This window comes from Macaca nemestrina, chromosome 15 (assembly GCF_043159975.1).
Source record: "Macaca nemestrina isolate mMacNem1 chromosome 15, mMacNem.hap1, whole genome shotgun sequence".
NCBI lineage: Eukaryota > Metazoa > Chordata > Mammalia > Primates > Cercopithecidae > Macaca > Macaca nemestrina.
Genome location: NC_092139.1, coordinates 33673703 through 33689772, shown reverse-complemented (window position 1 = coordinate 33689772; position 16070 = coordinate 33673703). Strand labels below are relative to the sequence as shown.

At 37.4% G+C, this 16070-nt stretch overlaps 1 protein-coding gene across 1 annotated transcript; it reads right to left on the bottom strand.

The window, feature by feature from the left end:
• Window positions 1–3585: 3585 nt before the first annotated feature.
• Window positions 3586–11266, bottom strand: LOC105496515 (defensin beta 126). The gene is made up of 2 exons (XM_011767017.1): window positions 11251–11266; window positions 3586–3936 (listed from the first exon to the last, which is right to left on the bottom strand). The coding sequence occupies exons 1-2, from the start codon at window positions 11264–11266 to the stop codon at window positions 3632–3634; spliced, it is 321 nt and encodes a 106-aa protein (XP_011765319.1). The 3' UTR covers window positions 3586–3631.
• Window positions 11267–16070: the final 4804 nt, after the last annotated feature.

Genomic DNA, 16070 nt, shown 5'->3' with positions numbered 1-16070 from the left:
CACTTGTAATCCTAGCACTTTGGGAGGCCAAGGTGGGCGGATCACGAGGTCAGGAGATCGAGACCATCCTGGCGAACACGGTGAAACCCCGTCTCTATTAAAAATACAAAAAAATTAGCCGGGAGTGGTGGTGGGCGCCTGCAGTCCCAGCTTCTAGGGAGGCTGAAGCAGGAGAATGGCGTGAACCTGGGACGCGGCAGAGCTTGCAGTGAGCAGAGATCGCACCACTGCACTCCAGCCTGGGAGACAGAGCGAGACTCAGTCTCAAAACAAACAAACAAACAAACAAACACTAGAGTCTGAATGCACACAGACATGCACGTGCATAGTTTACATAGCTATGTAATATGAGTAGAAGTCAGCTTTGAGGATATAGTCAGGATTAGCATGAGATGGGGTAGAGATGTGGCCTTGAGAACAAGTAAAATTGCCTTCTAAATATGGTTGCTCTTGTGCAAGATCCTCTTTCTCCCTGAAACTCAGAATTTCCGTATTTTATTTTTTAAACATTTCATATTTTAAACTGGAATAACCTGTATCTTATATGCCTTTTAAAATCTACATTTCTTAGAACTTCATCAGTGCTAGGGATCATGGTGCCCTATATGCAATATCTATTTTAATTTTTAGAGTAATTCTAAGAGGTAGATGCATGGTTATACCTGCCTTGCATATGAGGAAATTGATATAGAGACCACATGATGAGTAAAATTAGTAAGGAACAAACCTAGATGTAACCCTAGATACATTTTACTCCAGGTTCCTCAGCTTTAATCATGTTGTCATAATTATCACACAATGCTTTTGCTTAAGAAATTGTGTATTAATGTGTTTGGCACATCGCAGTTTCTCACACGATAAATATTCCCTTTCCCTTGTCCTCCTAATGCCATTAGTCAACTCCAAAGCAGGAAAAGAATATTTGCCACCTAAGTTCCAGCATGGCATGAAGGAGGGGTGAGATACAAGGCAAGAGGAAAGCAGGACACTGTTTCAGGCTGCAGCACTGAGATTATATTCATCGTCTAGAATCAACGTGATAATAGCTCTAAGATGTCTTCAAGGTAGTGATCAAGGTGATCATTGAAAAGAAAGCACAGCAAGTTCTACTAGAAGCCTTTCAAATCTCATCTGGTTGTTCAAATAAATCCCATGACCCTCAACTTTGTTACACTATTCTCAGCCGAATAATGAGTCTTCCCTCAGGTGAAACATAGGCTATAATCACCCATACTCATGCAAGGCAGCAAAGGTCCAGTGGGCAGGGCCCTGGGGAAATGTGCTGTACTGTTTCTTATCCAGGGAACAACCTGTTACAGCTAAATCCCTATGATATGATTGACATTTTAATATATTACTCTCGCAACCCTCAAAGTACCTTGAGTGGGAGTAAGTATTTTCTCTGTTCTTCAAATTCAGCAACATAGGCTCAAAAATGGGAAATCATTTGTCTACGGTCCAAGAGTGGATACATGGTGGGATCATGAATGACCTCAGATACATCCAACTCTAAAGTTATGTTTTTTTCCTACTATTCTCCTCTGCTGAAGTAACTTGCTTCTATCTTCCGACCTTCTTGTGTGAGTTCATGAGCTCTGCTTACAAAGATAAGCATAGGTGTAAGAGGCAACGATGTCCTACCACTTGGGACAAGCCACTCCTCAAAACTCCTCTACTATGTAATGACATAGATCATAGATCTTCTAAAGGAGACAGAATCCTGTTTCTTGGAAAAGATCTAAAATAAATAAAAATGAGATTTCAGTAACATCCAAAGATCTTTCAGGTCTTCGAGAATCCCTCTTACTTATTCAACAAGAATTAATATAGAATCTTGTTAGGGGACGGTAGAAGAAACAGAAGATAAAATGGTTCCTGTTCCTAAATAAAATTTCAAAGTCTAGAAGGGGAGAAGACATAAGCAGATATTCAGAGTGAGGCATGTGACATGATGACTTAAAATTCTGGATAAGTCATAACCGTGGAGCACAAATGGTGGCAGTAGTGCCATTGTGGGTAGAACAGTGTGGTTATCAAAGTCCTCCAGAAGAAAATAAAGATTTTTTTCCAGGCAGTTATAAATGGAGACAGAAAAGTATGTACAAAAACTAAACCAGAAGCAATCCAGTGAGTTTAAACCAATCACAAAGGGGTACGTGTGGCGGGATAGCAAGATGCCCTGTGAGAGTGCTTTGGAGGTAAAACTGGAAATGCAAGGCAGGTTCTGAACACCAAGAGTGATGAAGGCGGCACCGAAAAGTTGTCTTAGGATGCTATGGGCAAAGATGCCAGAGGGGAGTCTAAAGGTTAGATTTGTGTTTCAGAAAAGTGATTCTGGCTCTCATTGTGGAGTCAAGTGAAGAAGGAAAAGGAGTCTGTGATGGCACTCATGGATTTGTGTCTATAGTGGAGAAAACCCTTCCACCAATGTTTACTCCAACTTTTATATCTCTACACTAAATCTCTAGGATCTTATGGGGTCAAAGGTGAAGTTGACCCCACAAAACATAAGCCAATCTTATATTTTCAGAATCAGAAAGATGTACTATGACAGGGGTGGGGAGAAAGATACTGAGTAAAACACTATCATTTCATAAGTGAGCAGACTGAGATGACAAAGACAAACACAGCTACTGTAAGTGTCCAGAAAGTGAAGGCATCGGCATTGCCTATTCTCCCTGTCCAACTATCAGGGAAGTGGGCCTGAGGCATGGATGGACGACTATGATACACCCAGTCATATTCTCTTATTGGTGCAGGCAGAGCACTAATGTAATGTAATGTAAGGGAAACATTCTATTGCTTGGGATGAGTGCCTGTCCTAACATTCAGGACACTTTATAGAGCTCTTGATCTCCCTTTCATCATATTTAAGTCGGAAACTATGAATGAGGATTTCCAGGGTGAGAAGAAAATTGGGCAACCTCATGGTGCAGTGACAGAATGCTCTTAGTAGTTAATTTAGTCTGTCCCAGTCTTCCAATGCTTAGAAATCAAGTTTCCTATTCTCTAAAGTGAGGTTATAACACCTACATTCTCAGGTTGTTGTAGGAGGATTCTGTAGGATGATTTTGTGTTACTATCTACTCCAAAACTACATAGGAAATGCAGCCTTCAATCTGTATGAAATCACATCCACAGTTGGCTTTCAATCCTTTCATATTATAAGCCAATTGTTCTCACAGTGTGGTCCCTGGACCAGCAGCACTAGCATCACCTGGGAACTTGTGAGCAATGCAAATTCTCAAGCTCCCCTGCAGAACTGGAAACTAAAAGTGAGCCCTAGAAATCTCTGCTTTAGCCATATCTCCAGGTGTTTCTGATATACATGAAGTTTGATAATAATTGGTATGGCAAGCTGTGGGCCTAGAACTGTCTTCAAGGATGACATTGCTGCTATCTATCATTCCTGAGTGGGTGTTTTGGACTAACCCTCACTTGTTCCTGGGCCCTATTTTATTTGCATTTCTACCATAGACATGCTAGTGCAATGAAATTGTGGTGCCCTTCCAGATACTGTTGAATGGAGGGAAAGTGGGAAGGGGACTGTAGAGAGAAAATGGACACCAGAATAAGCCTCTTTGCTTTAATGAGTCAGGGATCCTAGAGCAGGAGACAGAGGCTGGAATGTTCAAGTAGTGGGAGAAACAGGGGTAGCGGCCATCGTAGTCATCGAAGATATCAAACCATTAGATATCATCAAAGGTGTTGCTGCTGTTGCTGTTGTTGCTGTTGCTGTTGCTGTTACTGTTGAAGTTTTCGTAGTCTTTGAGCGGACACAGAAAGAAGGATAAGCAGAACGTTTGTCAGCTGGAACACAGCATGCCTTACGTTTGCCGCACATTACCCAACCATGTTCTGAACGCACCTCTTCAGGTTTGCACGTCTTCTTACAAATTCCAATGTCGTTTAGACACCTTTTCACATAAAAATTACCTGAATAAAGGAATTATATAGATTATTAAGCCTAAGTATTTATCACAGGAGGATAAAAAATAGCAATAGTTTTTGAGCACTGTTTATTCAAGTGCCTTTCCAGTTGCTTTAGCATGTTTTTCCTAATCATAAATACCTACTTTGAGGTTTAAGTGAAATTTTATAAATATAAACACACATAGAATTCTTTAGATATGTGTATGTTAGAATACACACACACACACACAAAGTGTAGAAACAGGAAGACATACAAGTATGTGATGTGTGTCGATGTATGTCACTTATGTTCCAGAGACAGAGGGAGAAATCAGGCAATTTAAACTCATAGAATTTCAAGGATGCAATAGGTCTAAAACATTTTTTGAGACAACCATGAGAGCATTATAATTTCCTCTTATCCACTATCAATTTGAACATTTCTGCAAATTCTAGGGAATATAAACTACAATCTCTAGAGGCGGGCTATGGAGTTATTATATAACCCTCCACCCATTAGGAAATTATACTAAAGAATATTAGATTATTTCATTGTGTCTTATGTAAAAGGTGGGACTGAGTCCAGTGTAAAAAACAAAATCATACATGAAAAACTGTTCTCAAGATGGAGAAGGACTTTCTAAGTTAATGGAAGAATGCAAAGAAAACACCAATAGATTTGACATCATGAAAATGAAAATTAGGTGTCTCAAATAAATAATGCATTTTAGAAGCAACCAATATATTTGAAAATATTTGCAAGAAATATGAAATACAAATGTTAAAAATACAAATACTCCAATAGTAACCATTGGTAATATGTGCCAGTTAACTTAGAAGAAATAATATCCTTGGACCAAGCAATGGAACTTCTAAAATTTACCTATACAAACAGAGAATCTCACAATGATATATTAATAAGGTTGTATAATGTTATTTACAATACTCACACATTAGAAAAAATCATCCAAATGGCACACAATTAAGGACTCTCCAAGTTAATATTGGTACAAAAATATGACAGAATTATAAGCATCTACTGCAAATTGTATTTTCAAGGAATATTCAAAACCTGTGAAAATTTTCCTGATAGAATCTTAGGTAAAAAAATAAAGCAGGTTGTAAACTCATATATCAGTTGGTTACAAGAGAAAAAAAATGCAAGCAGTGATGAAATGTGGCCAATTTATTTCTAAATAACTTTCAGTGTTCTTGTCTTGGTTTTGTAAATATAAGCTACAGAATCAATTAAAAATAAATGCTTACACAAACAGAGCTGAAATCTGATACAGATTTGAAATAGTTTCCACACAGAGTTTTTTTTTCCTTTTCCATTTTACAGTCCTATACATATATAGAAACAGCCTTCCCTGTTTTGTTAACAACGTGCAAGAACAAACAAACAAAAAATCAGAGACCTTCTCTGTAAGACCAAGAACACTGGGGGAAGTAATATTATGTAATTGTTACCTCAGGAGGGAATATCGACCACAAAAAAAAAAAAAAAAAAAAAAAAAAAAAGGGTGAAATGAGGCAGAGCTTGACTGAACTGACCTGAAGTGACAGGATAGAAGTTTGGGATTTCAAGATGATTTCTACCTTTGGAGGCAACTTTATGGGATTTGCCTTACCCTACTCCCCAGCTCCGATCATAGATCCTGCTCTACCCTGAGAGCCTTCAAGTTTCTTAGAACAGTGGTGGTCTGAAGAAGTAGGACAAATCTCAGCCCTGCTCCCAGTGAGAAGCCAGACCCCATTTCCACAGACCACTTAGAAATAGGGACTCCATGTGCAGGACCCTGTTCTAGGCCAGTGTTTCTTCTTCCCCAAGATTCTGTTTACCTGCGACCAATTGGGCCAGGAGCATAAAAACTGCAAGGGTGAGCAGTAGGGACTTCATCAGGAGGCAGTGGGTTCTATAGAGTCCAGAAGTCTCTATTCAGTATGACTCTGAACACAGATCTTTATTGTCTTTCTTAGGTGGGGTTGGGCTCAGCCAGTAGATTGGGAGGATGTAGGATATTGTGCCAACACAGCTTCGATCTATTGGCCAGCAACTCTAATTGAGGCATCACTGTTCAAGAGTCCTGTGCTAGGCATGCCTTGGGGGAAGGATAAAGACTTAGAAGAGAAGTTGCAAACTCTGCTGAAGTGTATGGCAATTTGGAGAGAAAGAATTACAGGAAGAAATCATGCTGCTCTACCAAGGCTGGGTACTCCTAGCTGTTTTTTCACAGCCTCCAGTGTTAGTTCTATCAGGGTTCATCTTACTGCATGTAGCAGTCTGGTCACCTCTCTGTCTCTCCACCTAAAATACAATGTCTTTCTGATCACTTATGACATATTATTCATATATATATATGTAATTCGTTTCTGTATATTATTCTTTTCAGAGAAGGATAGAAGCAATTGTTTTTTAACTGATCAAATTAATGCTTTGTTGATGATCTGCAAATTTCAAAAGGCTTTTATAAAGAAATAAATAACTGCTCAAAGATATACGCACAAAGAAGTCTTGTCACTCTGTAGAGTAGCATAAAATGAAGTGCATCCATATGTTTAATTCTGTGCTTCTGTTAAAAGGAGTGCAGCAGATTTTATCTTATTAAACATGTTTTGAGTAAAAAGCAACATTTTAGAACAACATGCATAGTAATGATTCCAATTTATGTGAAAAAGTTATATGTATGTGAATATAAGTAAATGCATGAACTAAAAATGCAAATCACATGTCATTCTAATAAAAGTTGTGTTCTCTGGATGGGATTGAGTTTAAGGTGGCAACCAAAGAGAATTTTATTTGTGTTAAAGTTTTTTTTTTGAGTGCCTGACTATATTGTGACTGAAAGCTATAAGGTCCTAGAGGTTTTGTTCTTTGAGAGGAGTTTTTAGTTTTTTTTCATTTCAAATTTTTGAGATATAATTGATTAAACTGCATTATTTAGAGTGTATAATTTGATTAACTTGGCAAAAGATGCACTGGTGAAACCATTACCATAATCAACATAATGTTTCTCATTCCTCTTTGGTATCCACTCTTTCCTCTTCCCTTCCCTCCCTCTACCTCCATGATACCCAGACAACAGCTGACCTGCTATTTGTTCTTGTAGCTTTCTTGGCATTCTCTTGAATATTATGTAAATGAAGTAATATAGCATGAATACTTTTCTGCTTGGCTTTTTCTATCCAAGGCAATTATTTTGAATCATATATGTTTCATGTACTAATAGTTAATTCCTTTTTATTGCTTGTATTCCTTTTTATGCATATATGATCATTTATTTATCCATTTACCCCCTAATGAACATTATGATTGTTTTCAGATATTAGCTATTACAAATAAAACTGCCATTGAAAATTTGTGTGCAACTCTTTGTGTAGCCATATGCTTTCTTTTTTTTTTTTTTTTTTTTTTTGAGACGAGTCTCGCTCTGTCGCCCGGGCTGGAGTGCAGTGGCGCGATCTCGGCTCACTGCAAGCTCCGCCTCCCGGGTTCACGCCATTCTCCTGCCTCAACCTCCCGAGTAGCTGGGACTACAGGCGCCCACAACCGCGCCCGGCTAATTTTTTGTATTTTTAGTAGAGACGGGGTTTCACCGTGGTCTCGATCTCCTGACCTTGTGATCCGCCCGCCTCGGCCTCCCAAAGTGCTGGGATTACAGGCGTGAGCCACCGCGCCCGGCAGCCATATGCTTTCATTTCTCTTGGATAAACAGCTAGAATTAGAATGACGGACTCACAGGGTATGTGTATGTTTTACTTATTAAATATGCATATACTATGCTTTTTCCCTTTGAAAATTGCCCTTTCTCTCTGTCCTAAGATGTCTCAGTGTTGTCCTTATCAAACTGATAGTAAACGTTCCATGTTAATTATGGATGTAATAAACCTCTGTGTTTCATAGTTCCTGTAAATATTTTTTTCTGGCATGCAAAAAAAAAAAAAAAAAAAGAGAAAAGAAAAAAAAAAAAAACAACTACCAAATTGTTTTCCAAAGTGGTACCGTTTTATATTCCCACTAGCAATATTTGAGAGTTCACTTTTTCCCCCACATCTTTACCAATATTTACCATAGTTTTCTGTTTTTGCTTTTTTAGTTTTAGCTATGTGTTTTATTTATTTTTGTTAAATTTTAATTTTTTTTTATAGATTTAGGAATACAAGGGCAGATTTGTTACATGGATATATTGAGTAGCAGTAAAGTCTGGGCTTTTAGTGTAACCATCATCACAATAGTGTACATTGTACCAATTAGGTAATTTCTCATCCCTCTTAGATTTAGTAGTATTTGTTTTATGAATCTGGGTGCTCTTGTGTTAGGTGCATATGTATTTAGTAGGATGGTTATATCTTCTTGTTGAATTGATCTTTTTATCATTATATAATGACCTCCTTTGTTTTATTTTACTGTTGTTGATTTAAAGTGTGCTTTATCTAAGTATAACTACTCCTCCTCTCATTTGGTTTCTGTTTGTGCAGAACACCTTTTTCCATCCCTTTACCTGAATTCATGTCTTTATTAATAAGGTGAGTTTCTTGTAAACAGCATATAGTTAGTTCATGTTTTAAAATCTATTTTGCCAATCTATATCTCTTCAGTGGGGGCATTTAATCCCTTTTTATTCAAAGTTAATATTGATATATGAGGATTTGTTCCTGTTGTAATGTTATTTTTTTTACCTAGTTGTTCTGTAGTCTCAATTAATTGTTTTATAAAACCTGTGAGTTTTATACTTTTGTGTGTATTTATGATGGTGAGTACTGAACTTTAATTTTGACTTTTAGAATTCCTTTGAGCATTTCTTATAGGACTGGTCTAGTGATGATGAGTTATCTTAGCATTTGCTTGTCGGGAAAGACTTTATTTCTCCTTCATTTATGATGCTTAGTTTAACAGGATATAACATTCATGTTTGACAGGTTATTTTTCTTTGAGAAGTCCAAAAATTAGACCCAATCTCTTCTGGCTCGTAAGGTTTCTGCTGAGAAGTCCACTGTTATTCTGATGGGATTTCCTTTATAGATGACTATATACTTTTCTCTTGCTGATTTTAGAATTTTTTTCCTTCATGTTGACTTTAGACGGTCTCATGACTACATATCTTGATGAAGTCTGTCTTGTAATGTATCTTCCTGGCGTTCTTTGAGCCTCTTTTATTTAGATGTCTAAATCCCTAGGCAAGACTAAAGAGGTTTTCCCCAATTACTTCCTCAAATAGTTTTTCCAAACTTCTCACTTTTTCTTTTTCCCCAGGAATACCTGTGACTCAGGTTCAGTAGTTACTTTACATAATCTCAAACTTCTTGAAAGTTCTGTTCATTTTTTAAAATTCTTTTTTCTTTATTTTTGTCTGACTGGGTTAATTCAAAAGAGACTTGTCTTCAAGTTCTGAACCTCTTTCTTCTGCTTGGTTTAGTCTATTGTTAGAGCCTTCAACTATATTCTGTAATTTCTTTTTTTCTTTTTCTTTTTTTTTTTTTTTGGAGACGGAGTCTTGCTCTGTTGCCCAGGTTGGATGAATTTTTCATTTACAGAAGTTCATTTTTAAAAAACTATTTAGGCTGGGCACAGTGGTCTCACACCTGTAATCCCAGCATTTTGGGAGGCCAAGGTGGGCAGATCACTTGAGGTCAGGAGTTTGAAACCAGCCTGGCTAACAAGGTGAAACTTTGTCTCTATTAAAAATTAAAAAAAATTATCTGGGTGTAGTGGCACACATCTGTAGTTCCAGTTACTCAGTAGGCTGAGGCAGGAGAATCACTTGAACCCTGGAGGCAGAGTTTGCAGTGAGCCAAGATCGCACCACTGCACTCTGGCCTGGGCAACAGAACAAGACTCCATCTCAACAACAACAACAACAACAAAAATAAACAAACAACAACAAAAAAAACTATTTTAAAAAATCTATCTCTAGTAGATTTTTCATTCATAACCTGAATTGTGTTTCTGATTTGTACTGATTTTTTACTTTCTCTTGGACCTCACTGAGATTCTTTAAAATCAATATTTTGAATTCTTCGTTTGGTATTTCAAATATTTCATTTTGGTTAGGGTTCATTGTGGACGAGTTAGTACAATCCTTTGGGGTGTTGTAACACTCTGTTTTTTCATACTTCCAGAATTGTTTCTTGGGTTTCTTCTCATTTGGATCAACTATCTGTTCTTATTTTTAAATTTACTTTCATTTGGTCAGGACTTTTCCCCCCTTGAGGATGTGATTATAATATACATTGTGTAGGGTTATTTGGCTTTGGTTCTGGGTGCTTTCAGTGGCAAAGACTCTGTATGAGTTTCTTGATTATAGATAGTCTTTGTGTGGTGGCTTTCTCAAATGCTGGTTGTAGTAGTGATATGCTGGGCTAGGCCACCACCTCCTGCAGGGCCAGAGTGCAGAAGTCTCAGGAAGTTTAACTTGTTTCCCTGTGCTGAGCACTTGTGTCAGCCAGTTTTTTATTGGGTTTTGCAGTTAGACCTCCAGGCTACTATGTGGTGCTTATGAATAAAATCTGGGCAGAAGCAGGTGGGTATATGCTTGATCTTTGTTTACTGGGAGAAGCTCTCTGTTGCCTCAGGCCAGGGGCAGGTCTATGGAATATACACTAGCCTGAGCTCCCTGCTCAGCCCCTAAAGGGGAGGATAAAGCTGGGTGGAGCTAAGCTGTCAAACCTTCCTTCAAATAGCTGATTGGCAGGCACAAACACCAGCACTTGCGGTAATGACGGGGAGAATAGCATATACTCTGTATGAATTCCTTGGTTAATGCCAGTTGTAGTAGTGATGCACTAGGCATGTGATGAGGCTAACAGTTTCCTGCAGATCTTGAGTGGCAAAGGTCTTGAGACGCTTATCTTTTTCTCAAGCACTTTGCACTTGTGTCAACACTTCTATTGGGTTGTGCAGTTTGACCTCCAGGCCAGTAGGTGGCTCTTGCAGTTAAGAGCCAGATGTGGTGATAGCAGGGAGTTTATATTTGATCTTTGTTTACTGGGAGAAATACTATTGTCTCAGGAAATGGTCTGTCTGTGGAATGCACACTGGCATGGGCTCCATTCTCAGCTCCAAAGTGGGGGCAAAATTGGGCACAGCTTTGCCCTCAGGTTTCCCAATGGCAACCGCAATCATTAGCCCTGACGGGAGTGTCAAGGAGTTATGTAGACTTTTTATGATTTCCTTGGTTGCTAATAGCTTTACTGTAGTGGCTCTCTCAAATGCCTGCTATAGTAGTAACGTACTACTTATACTAGTAATGTACTAGTTGAGTGGGCTCAGGGTCTCTTGGGTAGCTGGGGCATTGTGGGGAATGGTGGCAGCTGAGGTCATGGAAGCTCATCTCCTACCTGAACGTACTGCCATTGTCTCTTGCTTGCTTTTGGTTTCTGTGTGCATAAGATGTCTTTTTCTATCCCTTTATTACCAGTCTATGTGTCTTAACAGGTGAGGTGAGTTTCTTGTAGGCATTATATTATTGGGTCACTTTTTAAAAAAATTCATTCAGACAATCTGTACGTTTTAAATGGAATATTTAGTCCACTTACAGTCAAACTTACTATTTATGTATGAGGACTTTTTCTTGTCGTTTTGGTAATTAGTTTTTGGTTGTTTTGTATAGCTTTTTTTCTTTTTTTTCCTCTCTTATTATTTATAATTATGGTTTAGTGGTTTTCTGCAGTGGTAATATTTGGGTCTTTTCCTCATTTATGCATTTGCTCTACCAGTGAGTTATACTTTTGTGTGTTAAAGAAACAAAATCAGAAAAGAAAAAAGGAGACATCACAAATGATATCACGGAATACAAAAGATCATCAGAGACTATAGTGGACAACTATACACTAATGGACAGGAAAATCTAGGGGAAAAGGCAAATTCCCACACATATACCAGCCACCAAGATTAAATCAGGAAGAAACAGAAATCCTGAACAGACCAATAATGTGCAATAAGATTGAATTTGTAATTAAAAATCCCTGAAGAAAAGCCCAGGATCAGATGCATTCACTGGTTTACCAAGTTCTAACAAATGTATAAATAACTAACACGAATCCTCCTCAAACTATTCCAAAAAATTGAAAAAGGAATTCTCCCTATAGCATTCTAAAGGCCAGCATTACTCAGATACCAAAACCTGACAAGAACACAACAAAACGAAAGAAGCTACAGGCCAGTATCCCTGATGAAACGTAGATGCAGAACTCCTGAACAAAATACCAGTAAGTCAAATACAACAGCACATCAAAAAGGTATTATGTCGTAATCAAGTGGCATTTATCCCAGAGAAGCAAAAATTATTCAACATATGCCAGTTGATAAACATGATACATTAACAAAATGAAGGACATAAACAATATGACCATCTCAATAGTTGCAGGAAAAGGCATTTGATAAAATTCAACATCACTTCATGATAAAAACTCAAAAAATTAGGCACAGAAGGAACATACCTCAACATAATAAAGGTCATATGGCCGGGTGCGGTGGCTCACACCTGAAATCCCAGCACTTTGGGAGGCTGAGGCAGGCGGATCACGAGGTCGGGAGTTCGAGACCAGCCTGACTAACATGGTGAAACCCCGTCTCTATTAAAAATACAAAAAAAAAAAAAATTAGTTGGGTGTGGTGGTGGGCACCTGTAATCCCAGCTACTTGAGAAGCTGAGGCAGGAGACTCACTTGAAACCAGAAGGCAGAGGTTGCAGTGAGCTGAGGTCGTGCCACCGCACCACACCCTGGGCAACAAGAGTAAAACTCCATCTCAAAAAAATAAAATAAATAAAGGTCATATACAGCAAACACACAGCTAACATCATATTGAATGGGGAAATGCTGAAAGCCTTTCCTTTAAGAACTGGAATAAGACAACATGCCTGCTTTCATAATTCCCATTCAACATAATACTGGAAGTGCTAGATAGAGCAATTAGACAAAAAAAGAAATAAACAGTATCTAAATGGGAAACAGGAAGCTAACTTATCCCTCTTTGCAGATTACATAATTTTATTTAAAGAAACCTGAAGACTCTGCCAAAAAACTCTTAGAACTGATAAACAAATTCAGTAAAGTTGCAGAATGAAAAATCAACACTAAAAAATCAGTAGCATGTTTATATGCCAATAATGAACTAACTAAAAAAGAAATCAAGAAGGCAATTCCATTTACAATAGCTACAAAAAATACCTAAGAATAAATTTAACCAAGGAGGAGAAAGACGTCAACAAGGAATACTCCAAGACATTGATGAAAGAAATGGAAGAGGACATGAACAAATGGAAATGCCTCCCATGCTCATGAAAAGGAAGAATCAATTTGGTTAAAATGACCATATTCCCCAAAAGAATCTACAGATTCAATTCAATTCTTATCAAAATACCAATGACATTTTCCACATAAGTAGAAAAATTAATCCTAAAATGTGTATGAAACCAAAAAAGAGCCAAAATAGCCAAAGCAATTCTGAGACAAAAGAACAGAGCTGTGGCATCACACTACCTGCCTTCATAATACATTACAAGGCTATAGTTCTTATAGCAAAACAACATGGTGTTGGTATAAAAATGAACATATAGATCAATGGAACGGAATAGAGAATCCGTAAATAAATTCATATATTTACAGCCAAGCAATTTTCAACAAAGGCACCAAGAACATCCAGTGGGGAAAGGACACACTCTTCAATAAATGGTGCTGGGAACTGGATATTTATATGGAGAAAAACGAAACTAGACTGCTATCTATCATTATGTACAAAAGTCAACTCAAAATGGATTAGAGACTTAAACCTAAGACCCAAAATCATAAAATTACTAGAAGAAGACATAGAGAAAACACTCCAGGACTTTGGTCTAGGCAAATATTTTAAGACCTTAAAAGCACAGGCAACAAAACCAAGAACAGACAAATGGGACTGTATCAAACTAGAATAAACAAGGGACTCAACTGAAAGCAAAAAAACAGAAATAAAAACAAATGATATCCTTGAAAAATGAGCAAAGAACAAAAATAGACATTCTCAAAAGACATACAAATGGTCAACATATACATGGAAAAATGCTCAGTATCACTAGTCATCAGGGAAATGCAAATCAAAACATTGTTTGACTCTCTGTTTTTAGACACATACACATTAAGGATTGTTATGTCTTCTTGGAGAAATGACCACTTTATTATTATAATAAGGTAATATTTTTTCCTCCATCTTCTTTCAGGATTTTTTCTTTATATTTTGTTTCATGGAGCTTGAATATGACGTGATTAGGGGTTTTTGTTTTTGTTTTTGTTTTTGTTTTGTTTGTTTGTTTGTTTTTTTCATTTATCCTACTTAGTATTCTCTGAGCTTCTTGGATCTGTGGTTTGATGTTTGATATTAATTTGGGGAAAATGTTCTCTTTTTTTCATTTTAGTCTTTTAAGCTTTTTTTCTTTCTTTTTATTTTACTTTAAGTTCTGGGATACATGTGCAGAACGTGCAGGTTTGTTACATAGGTATACATGTGCCATGGTGGTTTGCTGCACCTATCAGCCTGTTATCTAGGTTTTAAACCCCATATGCATTAAGTATTTGTCCTAATGCTCTCCCTCTCATTTCCCCCTACCCTCCAACAGGCCACGGTGTGTTACATTCCCTTCCCTGTGTCCATGTGTTCTCATTGTTCAACTCCCACTTATGAGTGAGAACATGCAGTGTTTGGTTTTCTGTTCCTGTGTTAGTTTGCTAAGAATGATGGTTTCCAGCTTCATCTATGTCCCTGCAAAGGACATGAACTCATTCTTTTTTATGGCTGCATAGTATTCCATGGTGTATATGTGCCACATTTTCTTTATCCAATCTATCATTGATGGGCATTTGGGTTGGTTCCAATTCTTTGCTATTATAAATAGTGCTGAAATAAACATATGTGTGCATGTGTCTTTATAGTAGAATTATTTATAATTCTTTGGGTACATACTCAGTAATAAGATTGCTGGGTCAAAGGTATTTCTGGTTCTAGATCCTTGAGGAATCACCACACTGTCTTCCACAATGGTTGAACTAATTATACTCCCACTGAAAATTTTCAATTGTTGTTTTAAATATTTTTTCTGTTCCTTTCTCTTTCTTCTCCTTCTGGTATTCCCATTACATGTAGGTTACAGCTTTTGCAGTTGTCCCACAGTCCCTGGATATTCTTTACCTTTTTTTGTCTTTATATTATTTGCTTTTCAGCGAGTAAAGATTTTTCAGGCCAAAAGTGAAAGAAATCAATACAGAGAATAAGTTGGATATAGAAGCCACTTTTGATGGCTTTGCTAATTGTGGAGTGATTATATTAATATCTGATGTATTTGACTCCAAGACAAGCAGTATTTACTAGAGATAATGAAGGCCATTTCATAATGATGAAAGGGTCAATTCATTAGAAAGACTTGATGTATCTAATAATAGAACTTAAAAATACATGAAGTAAAGATGGACAAAAGTAACTTGAAAATAGACAAATCTGCAATCAGTTGGAAATTTTATCATTCACTGTTGGTTATCGGTAGCATAACTAGACCAAACATTTAGTAAGAATGTAGCAAATGGCCGGACATGGTGGCTCACGCCTGTAATCCCAGCACTTTGGGAGGCCGAGGTGGGCAGATCATGAGGTCAGGAGTTCGAGACCAGCCTGGCCAACATGGTGAAATCCCATCTCTACTAAAATACAAAAAAATTAGCCAGGCATGGTGGCGCACACCTGTAGTCCAAGCTACTCGGGAGGCTGAGGCAGGGGACTTGCTTGAACCCGGGAGGCAGAGGTTGCAGTGACCCAAGATCGTGCTACTGCACTCCAGCCTGGTGATAGAGCAAGACTCTGTCTCAAAAAAAAAAAAAAAAAAAGAATTTAGCAAATCTGAATAACCACCTCTATCTAATTAACATGTATAGAACACTACATCCAATAACTACAGAATACCCATTTTTTTCACATGCACATGGAGTGCTTACTGAGATGGACAGTGTTGATTCTTTAAAGAAGTCCCTATAAATGTCAAAACACTAAAATATTGCAGAAATAATTGAAAAATAGCAAACAATTAAAAATGTGATATCTAGAAAAACATCAGTATTAAGCTGGAAACCAATAAAAATAAGATGTTAAGAAACATACCAAATATTTTGAAATTAACTAGCATACTTTTATT